This window comes from Mandrillus leucophaeus, unplaced genomic scaffold (genome assembly GCF_000951045.1).
Source record: "Mandrillus leucophaeus isolate KB7577 unplaced genomic scaffold, Mleu.le_1.0 Scaffold271, whole genome shotgun sequence".
Classification (NCBI taxonomy): domain Eukaryota; kingdom Metazoa; phylum Chordata; class Mammalia; order Primates; family Cercopithecidae; genus Mandrillus; species Mandrillus leucophaeus.
The window spans coordinates 149,996-167,262 of NW_012102821.1; the positions used below are offsets into that span (position 1 = coordinate 149,996).

General features: G+C 52.7%; 1 protein-coding gene across 1 annotated transcript in view; it reads left to right on the forward strand.

Annotated features, from left to right (window-relative positions):
• The window catches only part of GFI1B (growth factor independent 1B transcription repressor), a 68,065-nt gene extending 53,077 nt beyond the window's left edge, over positions 1-14,988 (forward strand). Inside the window, exons 4-10 of the mRNA XM_011984658.1 lie at positions 1,717-2,051; positions 9,906-10,025; positions 10,528-10,665; positions 11,434-11,705; positions 12,299-12,436; positions 12,998-13,163; positions 14,160-14,988. Of these exons, the coding sequence (XP_011840048.1) occupies positions 9,926-10,025; positions 10,528-10,665; positions 11,434-11,705; positions 12,299-12,436; positions 12,998-13,163; positions 14,160-14,338 (993 nt within the window). The 5' untranslated portion in view covers positions 1,717-2,051; positions 9,906-9,925 and the 3' untranslated portion in view covers positions 14,339-14,988. The remainder of the gene's footprint in view (positions 1-1,716; positions 2,052-9,905; positions 10,026-10,527; positions 10,666-11,433; positions 11,706-12,298; positions 12,437-12,997; positions 13,164-14,159) is intronic.
• Positions 14,989-17,267: the final 2,279 nt, after the last annotated feature.

The window sequence follows — 17,267 nt, forward strand, 5'->3', positions numbered from 1 at the left end:
TACAGGCGCCCGCCACCTCGCCCGGCTAGTTTTTTGTATTTTTTAGTAGAGACGGGGTTTCACCGTGTTAACCAGGATGGTCTCGATCTCCCGACCTCGTGATCCGCCCGTCTCGGCCTCCCAAAGTGCTGGGATTACAGGCTTGAGCCACCGCGCCCAGCCAATAATATTTTTTTGAGACGGAGTTTTGCTCTTGTTGCCCAGGCTGAAGTGCAATGTTGTGATCCAGACTCACCACAACCTCTGCCTTCCGGGTTCAAGTGATTCTCTGCCTTAGCCTCCTGTGTAGCTGGGATTACAGGCATGTGCCACCACGCCCAGCTAATTTTGTATTTTTTGTAGAGATGAGGTTTCTCCATGTTGGTCAGGCTGGTCTCGAACTCCCGACCTCAGGTGATCCTTGCCTGCCTCGGCCTCTCAAAGTGCTGGGATTACAGGCATGAACCACTGTGCCTGGCCAATAATAATTTTTTAAAAAGATGTTTCTTTCCACCAAGAGAGGCAATGGGGCTGGGAGCAGTGGTCTGCTGTCTGTGGCCTAGGGCTGGGACTGACATCCCAGCATTACTGAGGCCTGGTGACCACAGGGTTGTGGCCTCCTGGCTGGCACTCCAGGACTGGCCCAGCAGAAAGACCTTGCCTGAAACACCTCTTTTTCTTCATCTTGAACCTTGGACTTGCAGTTTAAATCGGGGCTTCCTGTCACCAGACTTGTTTTCTTTAGGAGGGAAACACAATCTCCCCAGCGCCTGGGCTGGAAGAGCAGGCAAAGCAGTCTAACAGTGCTCTGTTTGTGGCGTTCTCATCTTATGCAAAACCTCCTGAAATAAATCAGTCATCCTGCAAGCGGGAGGAGGCGGGGGCCAGAGGAGGGAGAAGGTGGGGAGCCAGGGGATGGGACACCCTGCCAAATGGGAAGAAATGCCCCAGCCGGCTCAGCCAAGCTTTCCCGCCCCCACTCCCCGCCCCCCCACCATCAGTGGGACACCCCAGAGGCCCCCATTGGCCTCCCCATCACTTTGTCTGCCACCAGAGGGCGGCACACGCGGGCTCTGGCACCTGGCCTTCAATCTGTATGGCAGCTTCAGCAGGCCAAGCATCTCCTGGCCTCCGAACTCACTGCCACACCTCCACCATGCCCCTACCCGCTCAAAGGTCATATCTGGGGGAAATGCAAATTTGATGTTTCTTCTGAAATGTGACCTCTGCAAGGACAAGGGGGGCCTCTATGAATGTGGCCAGCTCGGGAAATAGGGGCTTTGCACAAGCCTGGCTGTCACAAGCCTCACGGTGCTGAACTTGGGGAGGGAGGGATGGGAGGAGGGAGAGAGGAGGGAGGCAGGGAAAAACGGAAAAAAAAGGAGGGAGGAAAAGAGGGAAGAGAGAGAGAGGAGAGGAGGAGAGGGAGGGAGGGAAGGAAGGAAGGAGGGAGGAAGAAGGAAAATAAGGAAGGGAAGGAAGAAGGGAGGGAGGGAGGGAGGAAGAAAGAAAGGAGGAAGAGAAGGAAGGAAAAAAGAGGGAAGGAGGGAAGGAATAAAAAAGGCAAGAGAAAAGAAAGAAGAAAAAACCAAAGAGCCACGACTTCTCTATGAAAAATCGAGTTTTATAAGTTAGTATTTTTAACTTTAATTTTTAAAATTTAATAATTTAGCCATCACTTTCTTTTTGTGCAGATGTTATTCAAAATTTCCAGCAAAATTCTGAATTTCTCTGCAGAGAGAAAGCGCTCCGCTCCAAGTGTCGAGGGTTAGAAATGAGGATTCGAAGTCTTGCGTCCTGGAAAGTTTTGATAAGCAAATACGGCTGAGCTCCCGCGCTCTCTTCATTGGCTGCTGCTTCACCGCCAGATTTTGACACAAATAATCAGATTGAAAATCAGGGAGGGGAACAGAAGAGGAAAAACACACAGAGAGACAGAGAAAAAAGGAGAAGTATCTATTTGTGCAAAGAGTCACACAGTTGACAGAGCGGAGGCCAGTCCCGAGCGAGGCTTTGCAGTTCCCACCTCGGGAAGCTCCGGCAGAACCCAGGCGAGGGACAGCTCCGGGCAGGTGAGTGCTGGAGGATGCGTTTCTGCGCTTTTCTTTTGAAATGTACCTGCGCGCCACAGGTGGCTTCACAGCAGGTTCCCTGGCTCCTCCTGCAGTCCTAGGAAGGGTGAGGTGGGTTGGAAAATCTCTGGAAGGCAAGGAGCCAAGGGAGAAACAGGGTGAGGACGTAACCTTGTCTGAGACACTCTGCTGAGAATTACACCTTTGCCGGCTGTGCAGAAACACTTTTCAAAACTTGATTTTAGGCTGACAGACGTCACCTTCGGGCACAAAGTCATACCCACAACCCAGCTGTCCCGGGGACCTGAGCAGTGCTCAGGGAGACACACTTCCAAGTGCCTGCGTTGTGTTCCCCCTCGGAGACAGTCCCAGACTCTGGGGACTTAACTAAAGTTCCTGGGACACGTTTTTTTTTTGGTTGTTGTTGTTGTTTTGTTTTGTTTTTTGGGTTTTTTTTTTTTTTTCTGAGACGGAGTCTCACTCTGTCGCCCAGGCTGGAGCGCAGTGACGCGATCTCACTGAAACCTCTGCTTCACGCATTCAAGCAATTCTCATGCCTCAGCCTCCCAAGTAGCTGGGATTACAGGCAAGTGTTACGATACCTGGCTAATTTTTGTATTTTTAGTAGAGACGGGTTTCACCATGTTGGCCAGGCTGGTCTCAAACTCTTGACCTCAAATGATCCACCCACCTCGGCCTCCCAAAGTGTTGGGATTACAGGCATTAGCCACTGCGCCCAGCCAATTCCCGGGACACTTTGAGAGTCAGGCACTCTCGCCCTCAGAGTCTACTAAGCGGAGATGACAAGGCCACCCTCTCCCACACACTGCCCAGGCTCCAGAAACAATGGAAACAGCCATGGGGAGGTACTGTTTCAGCTCTCCTTTCCCTGTAGACTGTTGTTAGCCCTTTCCACCTACTTTTGTAGGAGAAAAAAAAAAAAAAAAAAAAAAAAAAACAAGTTTAAATGTTAAGGCATCTGGGGAGACATGTTCACTCTAAAATAGGACTTGTAAAGAGGAGGTCTGCAGAATTGACGTAGGTATGTGCCTGTGCACATTTTTCTGGGGAGAAAGTCCACAGCTTTCGTGAGTTCTTAGGGAGCAAATTCAGTTACAATCTGTGGGCGTGAGTCTGGTAGATATTAGAAGCTAGCTGAGCTGCACCTGACCGCCTGGACGCGCCTGCATGTTTCCTAGTAGGCAATGGGTAAAATATTTCTTCCAAGTCTAGCAAAGTGTCAAGTTTCTTGTCCTTAGAAGTGTTGCAGAAGGAATTCTTTGGACAAGAAAATGCATAATTCTCCTTGCTCTTTCTGTCAGATTTTGGTTTTCCTGAAGAGTGTTCTCGGGGAACATTGGAGAGCTATACCTGGTTTAGGTTTGATTAATGGAATCACTCAAAACCAGTGCAGACTATTGCCCCAAAGCTTGAAGGAGGCAGGGTAGGGTGGGTGGGAATCTTATTGGACAGTACAAGGATTTTCAAAGGCTCTGGGACCACATGGCTCCAGAATACCCAGGGGAAACAGCCTGATCAAATGCGATTCTTCACTGTCTGTGCCCCAATATCCAGACCCTTGGTTGAAACAACAGCAAACGCCACCCCTCCCCCCCTTAGTCTAGAGGGAGGCTTTTCATGTGTTCCTTGCCAGGAATTCAAGCCAATGGGAGCTGCTTTAGTCTATAATATAGAGATATGCAGAAAGAGTTTCATTCACTCACTTTTCTTTTTATTTTGATAAAATACACATGACAAAATTTACTATTTTAGCCATTTACAAGTGTACCATTCAGCGGTGTTAAGTATATTCACATTGCTGTGCGACCGTCACCACCATCCATCCACAGAACTGTTTCATCTCGTAAAGCTGAAACTTCATACCTATTACACAGTAACTTCCATTGGGAAGTTCCAATGGGAATCTTCCCCTCCCATTGGCAACCTCTATCTTTTTCTGTCTCTATGAAATTGCCTATTTTAGGGACTCATATAAGGAATTACACAGCATTCGTCCTTTTGTGACTGGCTTATTTCACTTAGCATAAATCCTTCAGGTTCATCCATGTTGTAGCATGTCCAGCATTTCCTTCCTTTTTAAGGCCAAATAATGTTCAATTATATCACTAGACCACATTTGGTTTGTTTGTTTGTTTGTTTGAGACGGAGTCTGTTGCAAGGCTGGAGTGTAATGGTGCGATCTTGGCTCACCGCAACCTCTGCCTCCCTGGTTCAAGCGATTCTCCTACCTCAGCCTCCTGAGTAGCTGGGATTACAGGCACCCACCACCACACCTGGCTGATTTTTGTATTTTTAGCAGAGGCAGGGTTTCGCCATGTTGGCCAGGCTGGTCTCAAACTCCTGACCTTAGGTGATCTGCCCACCTTGGCCTCCTGAAGTACTGGAATTACAGGCGTGAGCCACTCAGAGCGGCCATAGACCACATGTTGTTCGGGCATTCATCTGCCATGAACACCTGGCTTGCTTCCACCTTATGCCTATTGTGTATAGTGCTGCTATAAACATGAGTATGCAAATATCTATTTGAGTCTCTCCTTCCAATAATTTTGGGTCTATACCCAGAAGTAGATTCACTCCCTTTTAACATTGCATTCTCTGAGCTTTAGAGGAGACATGTGAGAACTCCTTCTAAATTTCAAATAAAAACAATGATTTAGACCAGCCTGGGCAACATGGCAAAACCCCGTCTCTACAAAAAGTACAAAAGTTAGCCAGGTGTGGTGGCACACGCCTGTAGTCCCAGCTACTCGAGAAGCTGAGATGGGAGGATCGCTTGGGCCTGGGAGGTGGAGGTTACAATGGGCCAAGATCAAACCACTGCACTGCAGCCCAGGTGACAGGGTGAGACCCTGTCTCAAAATAATAATAATGATGATGATGATGATAATGATTAGTTTCTACTGGGGCCCCTGAGCCTGACCTGGGTGCATTTTCCCCTGACTCCTTCATGGACAAGTCTTGTTGTTTCCCCTTGAATCTTTTTTTTTTTTTGAGACAGAGTCTCACTCTGTCACCCAGGCTGGAGTGCAGTGGCACCATCTCGGCTCACCACAATCTTCGCCTTCTGGGTTCCAGTGATTCCCCTGCCTCAGCCTCCCCAGTAGCTGGAATTACAGGTGTCCACCACCACACCCAGCTAAGTTTTGTATCTTTAGCAAAAACAGGGTTGCCTGTCTTTACCATGTTGGCCAGGCTGGTCTTGAACTCCTGACTTCAGGTGATCCGCCTGCCTTGGCATCCCAAAGTGCTGGAATTACAGGCATGAACCACCACGCCCGGCCTCCCTTGAGTCTGTAAACATAAAGGAAGTCAAAAGGGTCCTCTGTAGTTGACCCTGAGAACCAGCTGAGTCTTACCCAACCCTCCCAAAAAGGGAACCCGAGTGAGAAGTCTTTTAGTCAAGGTGGTTCAATCTCTCACTGAAGGTCAACGAATTCTACATGGGATTTTAGAGCAAAAGGGAAGTTTAGAAATCTCTCAGTCCAACCGTCCCTTTTGAGAGATAGGAAAACCAAGCCCCAGGTTGGTGGCTGATGTGGTCACAAACTCCAGGACCCCAAATCAGACTCGATTTCTTGGGCAACACAAGGGGCCTCATTTCAGGGACATCACAGGCCTGTTGATCCAAGTCCCACTGGAAGTTAGGGTGCTGGCTCCTGCCAGGGTGCAGGGTCGCCTGTCTTCAAGGAGCACTGACTGAGATTCTGACTCAGGGTCGGGGGGCTCTACCAGGATCGGGGGGTTATGAAGTGATGTTAACAGTGGGCCTCTTTCCGGAGGTCCGATACTATCAGGGCCTCTGTTTTATGAAGAAATCCTAAGCTTCTTTCATAATCTCTGCTCTTAGCTCTTTCTCAGAACGGAGTTCGTGTGAATCAAAACCAAGTGGTTGTTAATTAACTACAGTATAGGTGATTCGTTCCTGTTTTTTCTTTAAAAAAAAAAACCTTTCCTACTTTCCTAACAGGGACCAAAAGGAAGTTCACCAGGTGCATTTGGCCCCTTTGTAAGCCGGAGGGCTTGGCCATGGCGTTGGCTGTGTCCCTGTCACTTGCCAAGCTCAGGGGAGAGCACACTGGGGGGAGGCAAGAGAAGGGGTGTGGGGCTCAGGGGAGATCACTAGAGTAGGCGTGAGAATCACCTTCCTGAAGCTGGAGAACTCCAGAGGCCAGCCCCACCCTGCACTGTGCCTAAGTGAAAAGTGCTTGGCCAGGGCTCGTGAGCGCTAGAAAGTGTCCTCGTTGTGGGGTCCGGCATCGGAGTCAGTTGACCTGAGGTCTCCTTGGGCCCTGAGCCCAAAGGAAGATCAATGCTTCCTGAAGGGAGGTCTGTCCCTGGCCTGGCCCCACTGAAACTCTTCAGAGCCACGTGGGTCTTTTAGGAGCCTCGAAAAGACTTGGGGGTCAGAGGGTTTGATTTTTCTTCCCCCTTTTTTTTTTTTTTTTTTTTTTTGAGACGGCATCTGGCTCTGTCGCCCAGGCTGAAGCGCAGTGGTGATGCGATCTCAGCTCACTGCAACCTCCGCCTTCCGGGTTCAAGCAATTCTCCTGCCTCAGCCTCCTGAGTAGCTGAGACTATAGCACACACCACCATGCCCAGCTAATTTTTGTATTTTTAGTAGAGATGAGGTTTCACTGTGTTGGCCAGGCTGGTCTTGAACTCCTGATCTTGCGATCTGCCCACCTCAGCCTCCCAAAGTGCTGGGATTACAGGCATGAGCCACCGCGCCCGGCCCGATTTTTCTCCCCTCTTGCCCCAGCACCCCGCATTTCCCTCTGTACTGCAGGTGGTGTTCACCAGGTGCTGTGAGGACCTCTGACAGTGTTGGGTGGCACAGTGGCTTGAGAGTAAAATCCTAACAGGCCAGGAGCCCTGGCTCGGTGTCACTTTCCTCTCTACACCTCAGTTTTCCTACCTGCAACCTGGGAAGACACTGCTTGGCACAGGCATGTGAGGGAGTTTCAAACTGCTGTTTTCATCCCTAGCACATCGGCTCCACACCCTCTGCAGAGAGAAAGCCATGCCGGGCACTGCCCAGCACTTGGCACCCAGTCTGCACCGAGTAACTGCCCACCTCCTGGGCTGAAAGTCAAGAGCACGGAGGCCTGGGGCCAGACAGACCCCAGTCCTGCCCTGCTCACTCTGCCGCAGGGTCCTGAGCCCTCCAGGCCTCAGCTCCTCCTTTGTGAAACGGGACAGCAGCAGGACTCAGCATCTGGATTAAGCATCAGGATTAAAGGTGTAATAAACAAGGCCGGCTAAGCAGCCCCCTGCCACGAGGGTTGACGGGCGCCTCCTTCTATCACAGAAGCCTCGGCGAGTACCTTTGGTTCTAGCTGATCTCCTCATAAATATTATGTGGGAAAAAAGATCATCTTTTGATATTTTGATAGGCCCTCACAGGCCCCCTCAAAACAAAGTGCGAGGGGAACCCCGCACCCTCAGCCCTCCTCCTGCTCACTGGGTCCCCTCCTCTCCCGCTAGGGTCTGGCGTCCCCAGGGGCTTTCTTGAAGCATAGAAGAGTTAGAAGCGGGAAGGAAGGGGGGTGTGGGGAACCCCGGTGAGGGAGGGGGAGGAGGCAGGAGGAGGAAGACGTGTCCCTGGGAGATAAGGCCGTGGGCTGCCCCTGGCCCGAGCCTGTGTTCAGAGAGCCGAGCATCTGACCACGGGAAGGGACCCCAGAGGTCTTCAAGGCCCTTTCTCCTAATTTTAGAGCTCAGAGAGTACAGGGCCTTGAGCGCGGCCCTGGCTTCGGGGAGCTGCTGCAGCCCTTGGCGCAGGGCTCACCCCGTCCTTTGAATGCACCTGCAGTGGGCTGGGTGCTGGGATGCGCGGATGGGCACATGCTGAGCGCTTCCCATGCTGGCTCCTGATGGATAAAGGTCCTTTCTCACTCCCCACAATCCCATGGGGTTGGATTGGGATCCCCATTTAGCAGATATGGCCACTGAGGCTCGGTGATGAGTCTTACAGCAGGCAAGGGCTGGGCCTGAGCTTGGCCCTCTGTGCAGAGCCCCCAGTCCAAACTCCTGATGTCCCCAGGCTCTGGGCCAGGGGGAAGCAGGTCTGGGCACAGTCAGGTCCCTTTTCTGCCTGGCTCTGGGTCATCCCTTTGGGGAAGGAGTGAGTCCCTGGCCCTTTTCCAAGCTGCATTCTCTAATCTCCCACCTCCCACCCTGCTCCTGGGCCAAGGCCTTATCACCCTGGCCCTCACTGCTGTTCTGAAGCAGCTGTGATCCCTTTCCCGCCTTCTCTGGACCCTATCACCGCTGCAGTCTTGCATGGCGGCTGGCCCAAGGGGATGGGGGGTGGGACTCTTCCGAGGCCTCAGGCGTGGGCCTGGTGTTGGTCTGGGTGCAGCATGGGGGCAGAAAAGATAGAGGACCACAAGATGATGCTCTCCAGGAGCCCCCAGGGGAGCCTCACAGGCTGAGTACAGGGGTGTGAACCATTCTGGGGGCCAGGCGGGGCTCTCAGCTCCAGAGGGCTCTGCAGGGGAAGCCAGGAGTCCTGGGGTGGTCAGGTTGGTCCAGCCCTGTCACTCCCCGACCCTACCTGGGATGGTCCCCTGACTGATGTGGTCCTTGGTTTCTTCCCCCACTCCCTGACCGGTGGGGTCAGTAGTGATGCTGGGCTGCCCACGGAAGCTGGGGGATATTTGCCTCTTCTCCTGTGTCTGTGAAACTTCAGGCGTCCAGGTGCAGTGGAGTGGGGGCTCCTCTCAGGTCTTGAGTCCCGCCACCCTATTCCTCAGACAGAGAAGGCCCCTGTCTCTCTAGGGAACAGAGTCTGAGCCAGGGCTGTGGACAAGGCGCAGCCCTGCTCTGTAGCCGTGGCTTGTAGCTTGCAGGAGCACGTGGATTGGCAATGTCTCCTCGTTTGCTTCAGCTTCTCTGCCAGAGCCCCCTGTGATAGACACTGAGCACCTGTGATGCCCTTGTCAGCACTGCAAGCCTGGACATCCCCCATTACAGCAAAGGGAATAGGCCCAGAGAGGTTAAGTGTCTGTCCCAGATTGCACAGCAAGTGAGCTGAGATTCTAACCCGTGAACTGCTGATTCCAAAACCTAAGCTCAGACCATCTGTTTCTATGGCCTCTGAAGGTGAATCTCACTGGTACCTAAATGTAACTTTCTAGAATTGGGGTCCACCGTGTGTCACAGAGGGAGACCTTAGCCCCTGCCTTTCCTTTTCTGCTCCATTGCAGCCCAGATTGTGCCAATGGGAGCAGGCTTGTCTGAGCATTTTCTAGGGGGCAATGTATTTGTTTCCTGGTAAAGGAGCAGTGAGGGAAGTTAGGATTTGTAGCTGCCGTAACAAAATAGCACAAACAGGTGGCTTAAAAACAACAGAAATTTATTCTTTCATGGTTCTGGGGTCTAGAAATCCAAAATCGAGGTGTCCACAAAGTGGGTTCTTTCTGGACACTCCAGGGAAGAGTATTTTGTGCCCCTCTCCGAGTTCTGGCAGCTGCCAGCACTGCCTGGCATTCTCTGGCTGATAGAAGCATCACTCTCTGCTCTGTTGTCACACGACATTCTCCCTGGGTGTCTGTGTCTCTGGGTCCAAATTTCCGTCTTCTTATAAGGACACTAGTCATCTTGGATTGAGGGTCCATCCGAACCCGGAATGACCTCGTCATAACTTGATGACATCTGCAAAAACACACTGTTACTAATAAGGTCATATTCACAGGTTCTGGGTGGACATGAACTTTGGGGCTCACTCTTCAAGCCAGTAGAGCTGCTGTTTGAGCTCAGGAGGAGGTTCTGAGATATGGGGAGTATTGTTCTCTTGTCCTTCCCAACCGCTCCCATCCCTCCCTCTTGCAGGTGTGGGGTGCACACTGAAAATGCCACGCTCCTTCCTGGTGAAGAGCAAGAAGGCTCACACCTACCACCAGCCCCGTGTGCAGGAGGATGAACCGCTCTGGCCTCCTGCCCTTACCCCGGGTGAGTCAGAGCCAAGGCTGGCGCCCTGCTGAACCCACCGGGGTCTTTCTGCTCTGTGTGATGGGGGTGCAGCAGCGTCCCTCCTGCAGCAGCCTCTTTTTCCAAGTCTGGAAGCAGGAGTGCAGTAAATGTGGGTTGCAGATGAAAGGGGTAGATGCATGAATGATGTCCTCATCCCTTCTGCCCTGTTGGGGAGATGAGAGTGTCAAGTTGGAGCCCGTACTCAGTTACTGACATGTGGGGCCTCACTGGAGGCTCAATCTAGGGCTGGAGTTGGGTTGCTCAGAAAAATGAACTGGTCCAAAGTCTTCCCCAGGGTCTCCTCCTGGCCTCTTCTCACCCCCCTGCCCTGGGCAGAGCCCGGGAGTATGAGCCGCCAGAAACAGCCGCAAGTGGATGTCTATCTGGGCCTCCTCCTCCTAGGGAGGGTGTGCCCTCCTTGCTCCCTCTGGGCTTCCCAGAAGCTGTGGCTACTGATGCTGATGGTCCTATCTCCCTACAGTGCCCAGAGACCAGGCCCCGAGCAACAGCCCTGTCCTTGGCACCCTATTCCCAAACCAGTGCCTGGACTGGACCAACTTCAAGCGAGAGCCGGAGCTGGAGCAGGACCAGAACTTGGCCAGGATGGCCCCGGCACCAGGTACCCAGCTGTGACCCCCTGTCATTCCCCAGGGAGTGCCAAGGGGAGGAAGGATGAAGGGACTCTTACAACACGGCCCCTTGGGGCCCTGGAGTCAGGAAGGACCCACAAAGTCACTGGATGCAGCCCGGGCTCTGTGGCTTCTGCTCGGGCCTCCCAGACAGGGAGCTAATTCCCAGATGCGGGCTAGGTGGGGGAAGAGGTAAGAAGCAGCAGCTGGGCCGGTCCATGCAAGGGGTGAGGCGGGCACTTTGGAGTGAGGGCAGGGCTGTTTCTGGACTGGAAAAGCTGAGGAGCCACAGGGACACAGGCATCCCCAGCAGTAAGTATTGGGTTGACACCCTGAAACCCTCCGCATGAGGTGATGAAGGTGGTGGTGGGTGGTGGAGGGTGGTGGGAAGTGGGTGCCCTGTGTTTATTTTATTTCATTTTATTTTTTGAGACAGGGTCTCACTCTGTTGCCCAGGCTGGAGTGCAGTAGCACGATCTCAGCTCACTGCAACCTCCGCCTCTCCGGTTCAAGTGATTCTCCTGCCTCATCCTCCCTAGTAGCTGGGATGATAGGTGTGAGCCACCACCCCTGGCTAATTTTTGTATTTTTTGGTAGAGACAGGGTTTCACCATGTTGGTCCGGCTGGTCTCTAACTCCTGACCTCAAGTGATCCTCCTGCCTTGGCCTCCCAAAGTGCTGGAATTGCAGGCGTGAGCCACCATGCCCAGCCCCCTGTGTTTAAATGAGTAACCAGGCATGTGTCCCTATCTCCACAGAGGGCCCCATTGTGCTGTCCCGACCCCAGGATGGGGACTCTCCACTGTCCGACTCACCCCCATTCTACAAGCCCAGCTTCTCCTGGGACATCCTGGCCTCAACGTATGGCCACAGCTACCGGCAGGCCCCCTCCACCATGCAGTCAGCCTTCCTGGAGCACTCCGTCAGCCTGTACGGCAGTCCTCTGGTGCCCAGCACCGAGCCCGCCTTGGACTTCAGCCTCCGCTACTCCCCGGGCATGGACGCGTACCACTGTGTGAAGTGCAACAAGGTGGGCAGTGGGGGGTGTGGGTGGGCACCTGGGCGCTGCTCTCGGCACTCCCTCTCAGCGCACTGGCAGCTCTGGGTGTCCCCTGTGCTGTGAACCTTGGGACTCTGGTGGGATTAATGATCAAAACGTTCGCCCTCATCACCATTCATTGAGCTCTGACCATGTGCCTGGCTCTGTGCTAAGCAGTTGACAGGCATGAGTGCCAGGAGGCAGATGAAGGGTTAAGGTTCAGAGAGGTTAAGTCACTTTTTCAGGATCAGACAGCAAGTAGTTATCAGAACCAGCATTCAAACCCAGCTCTGGCCAACTCCCAGCTCTTAACCACCGGGCTATTCAGCTTCTAGAGGAGGCAAGGAGGGGGCTCCAGATCCCCTCTCTCACACCCAACTTTGTAGATGGGAGACTGAGCCACAGAGAGGAAAAGGGACCTCCCTGGGACACACAGCAAACAAGTAGCAGAACTGGCGATCCAGTGTCCCTTCCTCTGTACACCCTGACTTGGCCGGAGCTGGGCATGGAAGAGACCATGGGACCCCAGGCCTGTTCCCCTCTCTACAGCCCCCAGTGGCCTTACACGCTGCCCCTGCTTCCAGGTCTTCTCCACCCCTCATGGACTTGAAGTGCATGTGCGACGCTCCCATAGTGGGACCCGGCCCTTCGCCTGTGACGTCTGCGGTAAAACATTCGGCCACGCCGTGAGCCTGGAGCAGCACACACATGTCCACTCCCAGGTGGGCACCTGGCCCTGCGCGGGACTCCCAGCCCCATTCCTTTTCTGTGCTTCCCCAGGGAGCCTGGGGGCTGCGACTGGGTCCCTCCCCCTGCTCCTGGGGGCGACACAGATTGGGAGGGGTCCCCTAGTACCCACCTCCCTGAGTCTGGGTCTCCAACACCTGCCGTTAACAGACTTCCTACCCTTAACTAAACTTTACGCTGTGCAGACCACAACCATCCCTGCCTCAAGGAACTCACTCTGGGTTAGTGGTCATGAAATGTGACCCTCTAAAAAATTTCTGAGATCAGTCAGTCCATCAGTCAATCAACAAACATTTATTGAGTTTTATTTTAAGCGGTATACCGTGAAGATTACAAGGAAAAATCCCACAGGAGGCCAACGAGGCTCTAAGCTCCAGTTTCACCTCAGAGGCAGAGATGAGGGGTTCCCGGGTCCTGCTCCTCCAGGCCCTATCCTCCAGGCCACCCCAATGGAGTGTCCTGTTCCGCAGGGGATCCCGGCCGGGTCCAGTCCTGCGCCTGCGCCTGATCCCCCGGGGCCTCGTTTCCTCCGGCAGGAGCGCAGCTTCGAGTGCCGCATGTGCGGCAAGGCCTTCAAGCGCTCGTCCACGCTGTCCACCCACCTGCTCATCCACTCAGACACGCGGCCCTACCCCTGCCAGTTCTGCGGCAAGCGTTTCCACCAGAAGTCGGACATGAAGAAACACACCTACATCCACACAGGTGAGTGAGTCTCACCTGCCTGCGCCCCCTGGGCAGAGCACCCCCACCTTTCCCTGAGAGATGCATCAGAGGCCCCCAGCGTGAGGCTGGGGGTGGGGTCTAGTTAGAAAGTCGAAGGCCACTGATGATGGAGGGCTGGGCGCCTGTGCTGCTTAAGTGCACTTAATGCATGGAAAAATTACAGGAAGGAAACAACAAAATCTCAACACTGGTGGTCTCATGGCAGAAGTGAGACTAGCAATCGAATTATTCATTCATTTGCTTGCTCATTCACTCACTCACTTGCTCATTCATTTGTTCACTCATTTGCTCATTTATTCACACATTGGCTCACTCGTTTGCTCATTCATTTGTCCACTCAATCATTCGTTTCCTCATTCATTTGTTCACTCATTCTCTCACTCATTTGCTCATTCATTTGTTCACTCATTCATTCGTTTGCTCATTCATTTGTTCACTCATTCACTCATTTGCTCATTCATTTGTTTACTCATTCTCTCACTCATTTGCTTATTCATTTGTTCACTCACTCATTCATTTGCTTATTCATTTGTTCACTCATTCATTCATTTGCTTATTCATTTGTTCACTCATTCTCTCACTTATTTGCTCATTCCTTTGTTCACTCACTCATTCATTTGCTTATTCATTTGTTCACTCATTCACTCATTCATTGGCTCATTCATTCCCTCCTTGCTATTAGCTGAGTGCCTCTTTTGTGCCAGGTGTACCAGACTTGGAAATGTGTTGATAAACAAGATGACTCAGCTGCTGCCCCTAACCACCCTATAATCCAGTAGGGGTGGGAGAAGGGTCCAAGTTGTGTCTTTGCTTCTCTCTCCTTTCTAATTCTTTTCTAAAGTGAATATGAGTTGGCCACGAGAGAAAACATAGGGAGTTATTGGAAAATGAACCCCGGGGCGGGGCAGTGGAGCGGCAGGCCTGGTGAAGAGGCCCTGACCCCGCCCTTGCTGTGCTGCCCTCCCCTCCCTGCAGGTGAGAAGCCGCACAAGTGCCAGGTGTGCGGAAAGGCCTTCAGCCAGAGCTCCAACCTCATCACCCACAGCCGCAAGCACACAGGCTTCAAGCCCTTCAGCTGTGAGCTGTGCACCAAAGGCTTCCAGCGCAAGGTGGACCTGCGGCGACACCGCGAGAGCCAGCACAATCTCAAGTGAGGCTGCGCCGGCTCCCAGCTCCTGGCCAGCCTGCCCTGCGGTCCTGTCACCTGGAGGCCAGCCTCTCATGCCCAAATCTCCAGTCTCCTGGAGGTGGGACTGGACAGGAGTCTTCCAGCTTGTTCTGAGACTCACAAAAGTGTTGTGCGACCTTGGGCAAGTCACTTTCCCTCTCTGGATCAACATTTCTCCTGCTGCCAAGTGTGGGAGCCTGGCTGGGTCTTTCTGAGCAGAAGTTGTTTTCAGGTGTGCTCAGGCGCCTTCCTCTAGCAGAGCACAGAAAGCTAGAATACCCGCAGGGATACAGGGATGCGGAGAGTAGATGACCAGAGCTAGGACTCACAGACAGACCCTCTGCCTGCCTGCTGCCCACTGAGCTGGGACCTGGTCACCTTGGATTTTAGCGGGCCTCTTTCTGGCTGCAACAGGCAGAGTCGGAGCTGCCTCCCACCCCAGTCAGAGACCTGGCACTCCCTCTGCTTCGGCCAGATGTGCTGGCTGACCCTGACTTCAGACCAGCACTCAGCTGGCCACTGAGGATTCCAGCTCTACAACCAGGCCATGAGGCTGGAGAAACTGGCAGTTATTGCTGTCAGAAGCCTGTTCTGTCAATTGCTGTCAATAAAATTAAAGATACACATTTGCCGCCATGTGACCAGCATTCATTGCCTATGAGGTCCAGGGTACTGCACGAGGCTTTGGGGGATGATGGGGGGAGGCTTGAGGAGCAGAGAAAGCTATGGAGGCACTCACAGGCAAGTTGTGGAGACCAGTATTCAGCCCCCACGTGCACAGTCCCGCTGAAGAGCCGGTAGCAAGCAGAAGGGGCCCATGCGACAAGACCACAGGGGTGGGCAAGGCTAGTGCAGCTGGGGCGGTATCCGTTTCCTGTGGCTGCTGTGACAAATGACCACAAACTTAGTGGCTTAAAACAACACACACTTATTCTCTTACAATTCTCGAGCCAGAAACTCAAAATGAGTCTCATGGGGCTAAATCAAGGTGTTAGCAGGACTGCGTTCCTACAGGAGGCTCCCAGGAGAGTCTGTTTGCCTGTCCCTTTCACCTTCCCAAGGCCGTCTGTATTCCTCTGATCTTGGCCCCTTCCTCTGCCTTCAAAGCGCATCACTCGGACCTCTGCTTCTGCCTTCATCTCTGTCTTCTGCCTTCGACCTTCTTGCCTCTCTCTTATAAGGACGCTTCTGATTACACTGAGCTCAGGTATAAATCGTCCCATCTCAAGATCCTGAACGTAATCACTGTGGTCGGCTGAATAATGACCACAAAGATGATATCTACATCCTAAGCCTAGAACTTGTGAGTGGGACGTTATAGGGCAAAAGGTCCCAGCCCTGGAACCTGTGAGTGTAACGTTATAGGGCAAAAGGGACTTTGCAGGTGTGATGAAGTTAAGCCTGGTGCTGCACCTGTCTAGCTGTGTGACTTCAGGTGAGTTCCTGAACCTCTCTGAGGCTCAGCTTCCTCCTCTGTAAAATGGTAAACACAGCAGTCCCTTCCACCGATTCGCTGAGACCATTCTTACGCAGTGGCATGAAGGGCCAGCCCAGCATGTAGTAAGTGCTGCCGAGTTGTGAACATCCCTTTTTGAAGTCCTGTCCATCCTACAAGGCCCCCTTAGCCGTCTCCTCCATGAAGCTTCCCTTGGTCATCCAGCCACAAGGTCTTCTCTCTCCTCTGATACTGAGAAACTCAGTCTCCTTGTTTACAGCTTAGGAGCCATTGAATGTGGAATGTAATTATGTGTGGATAACTTCAGAAGGTCTTCTGTCTGAGCTCCAGCCGCACCCACCCCCGCCATCCCGCACCAATCCTGTGCCTGACCCACAGCCATGGACACCTCTGATTGAGCTTGCAGGTACTGAGCTAAGCCAAGGGTTTCCACACATTGTCTCTAACCCACACAACCCTCTACAATGGAATGCCGTTCTCCCATTTTACAGATGGGGCAACTGAGGCTCAGAGAGGTCAGCCATTAATAAAAAACATAGATATGGGCCGGGCGCTCACGCCTGTAATCCCAGCACTTTGGGAGACCAAGGCGGGCAGATCACTTGAAGTCAGGAGTTCGAGACCTGCCTGGCCAACATGGTGAAACCCCGTCTCTACTCAAAATACAAAAATTAGCTGGGCATGGTGGCGCGTGCCTGTAATCCCAGCTACTGGGGAAGCTGAGGCAGGAGAATTGTTTGAACGTGGGAGGTGGAAGTTGCAGTGAGCCAAGATCATGCCACTGCATCCAGCCTGGGCAACAGAGCAAGACTCCATCTCAGAAACAAACAAACAAACAAAAAATAGATGTGAGGGCTTACCCTTTCCAGGTGTGCTCAGGTGCCTTCCTCTAGCAGAGCACAGAAAGCTAGAATACCCCCAGGGAGACAGGGATACCGAGAGTAGACCAGAGCTAGGACCCACAGACAGACCCTCTTTCCTAGAGAAAGGATTCTTTCCAAAGACACGCTGCTATCGTCAGATGGTTTCTGTGTATAGTGTGATTTAGCCTTGGGTTCATGAACCGACTTGTTTAACGTGTATTTGATTGAATGCCAAACGTGTATTTGATTGAATGCCAACTTATGAGGCTCAACCTGTCATGAAATGGCAAATGTCCCATGCAAATGCCCAATTCCCATCCATTGTGGACAGCTCAAACCTGGATCAAACTAGAAGCTATTCACATGGATCGTCAGGGGAGTGAAAGACAAGTCCTCAGACTCATGTTTGTGGTTGCAGAGAGGCCCACAGAGCTGGCTGGACATGGCTGAGACCCGTTCTGGTGCTCCCCAGGCGTGCGCCACAAGCCTCCGGGGGTTCATTTGCTTTAGACGGAGTAGAGATTACATTGCTCAAATAACTGGGAGGAACTCTGGGTTAACGTTCAGTCTATTGCAACCACTTCTTAGAGCCTATA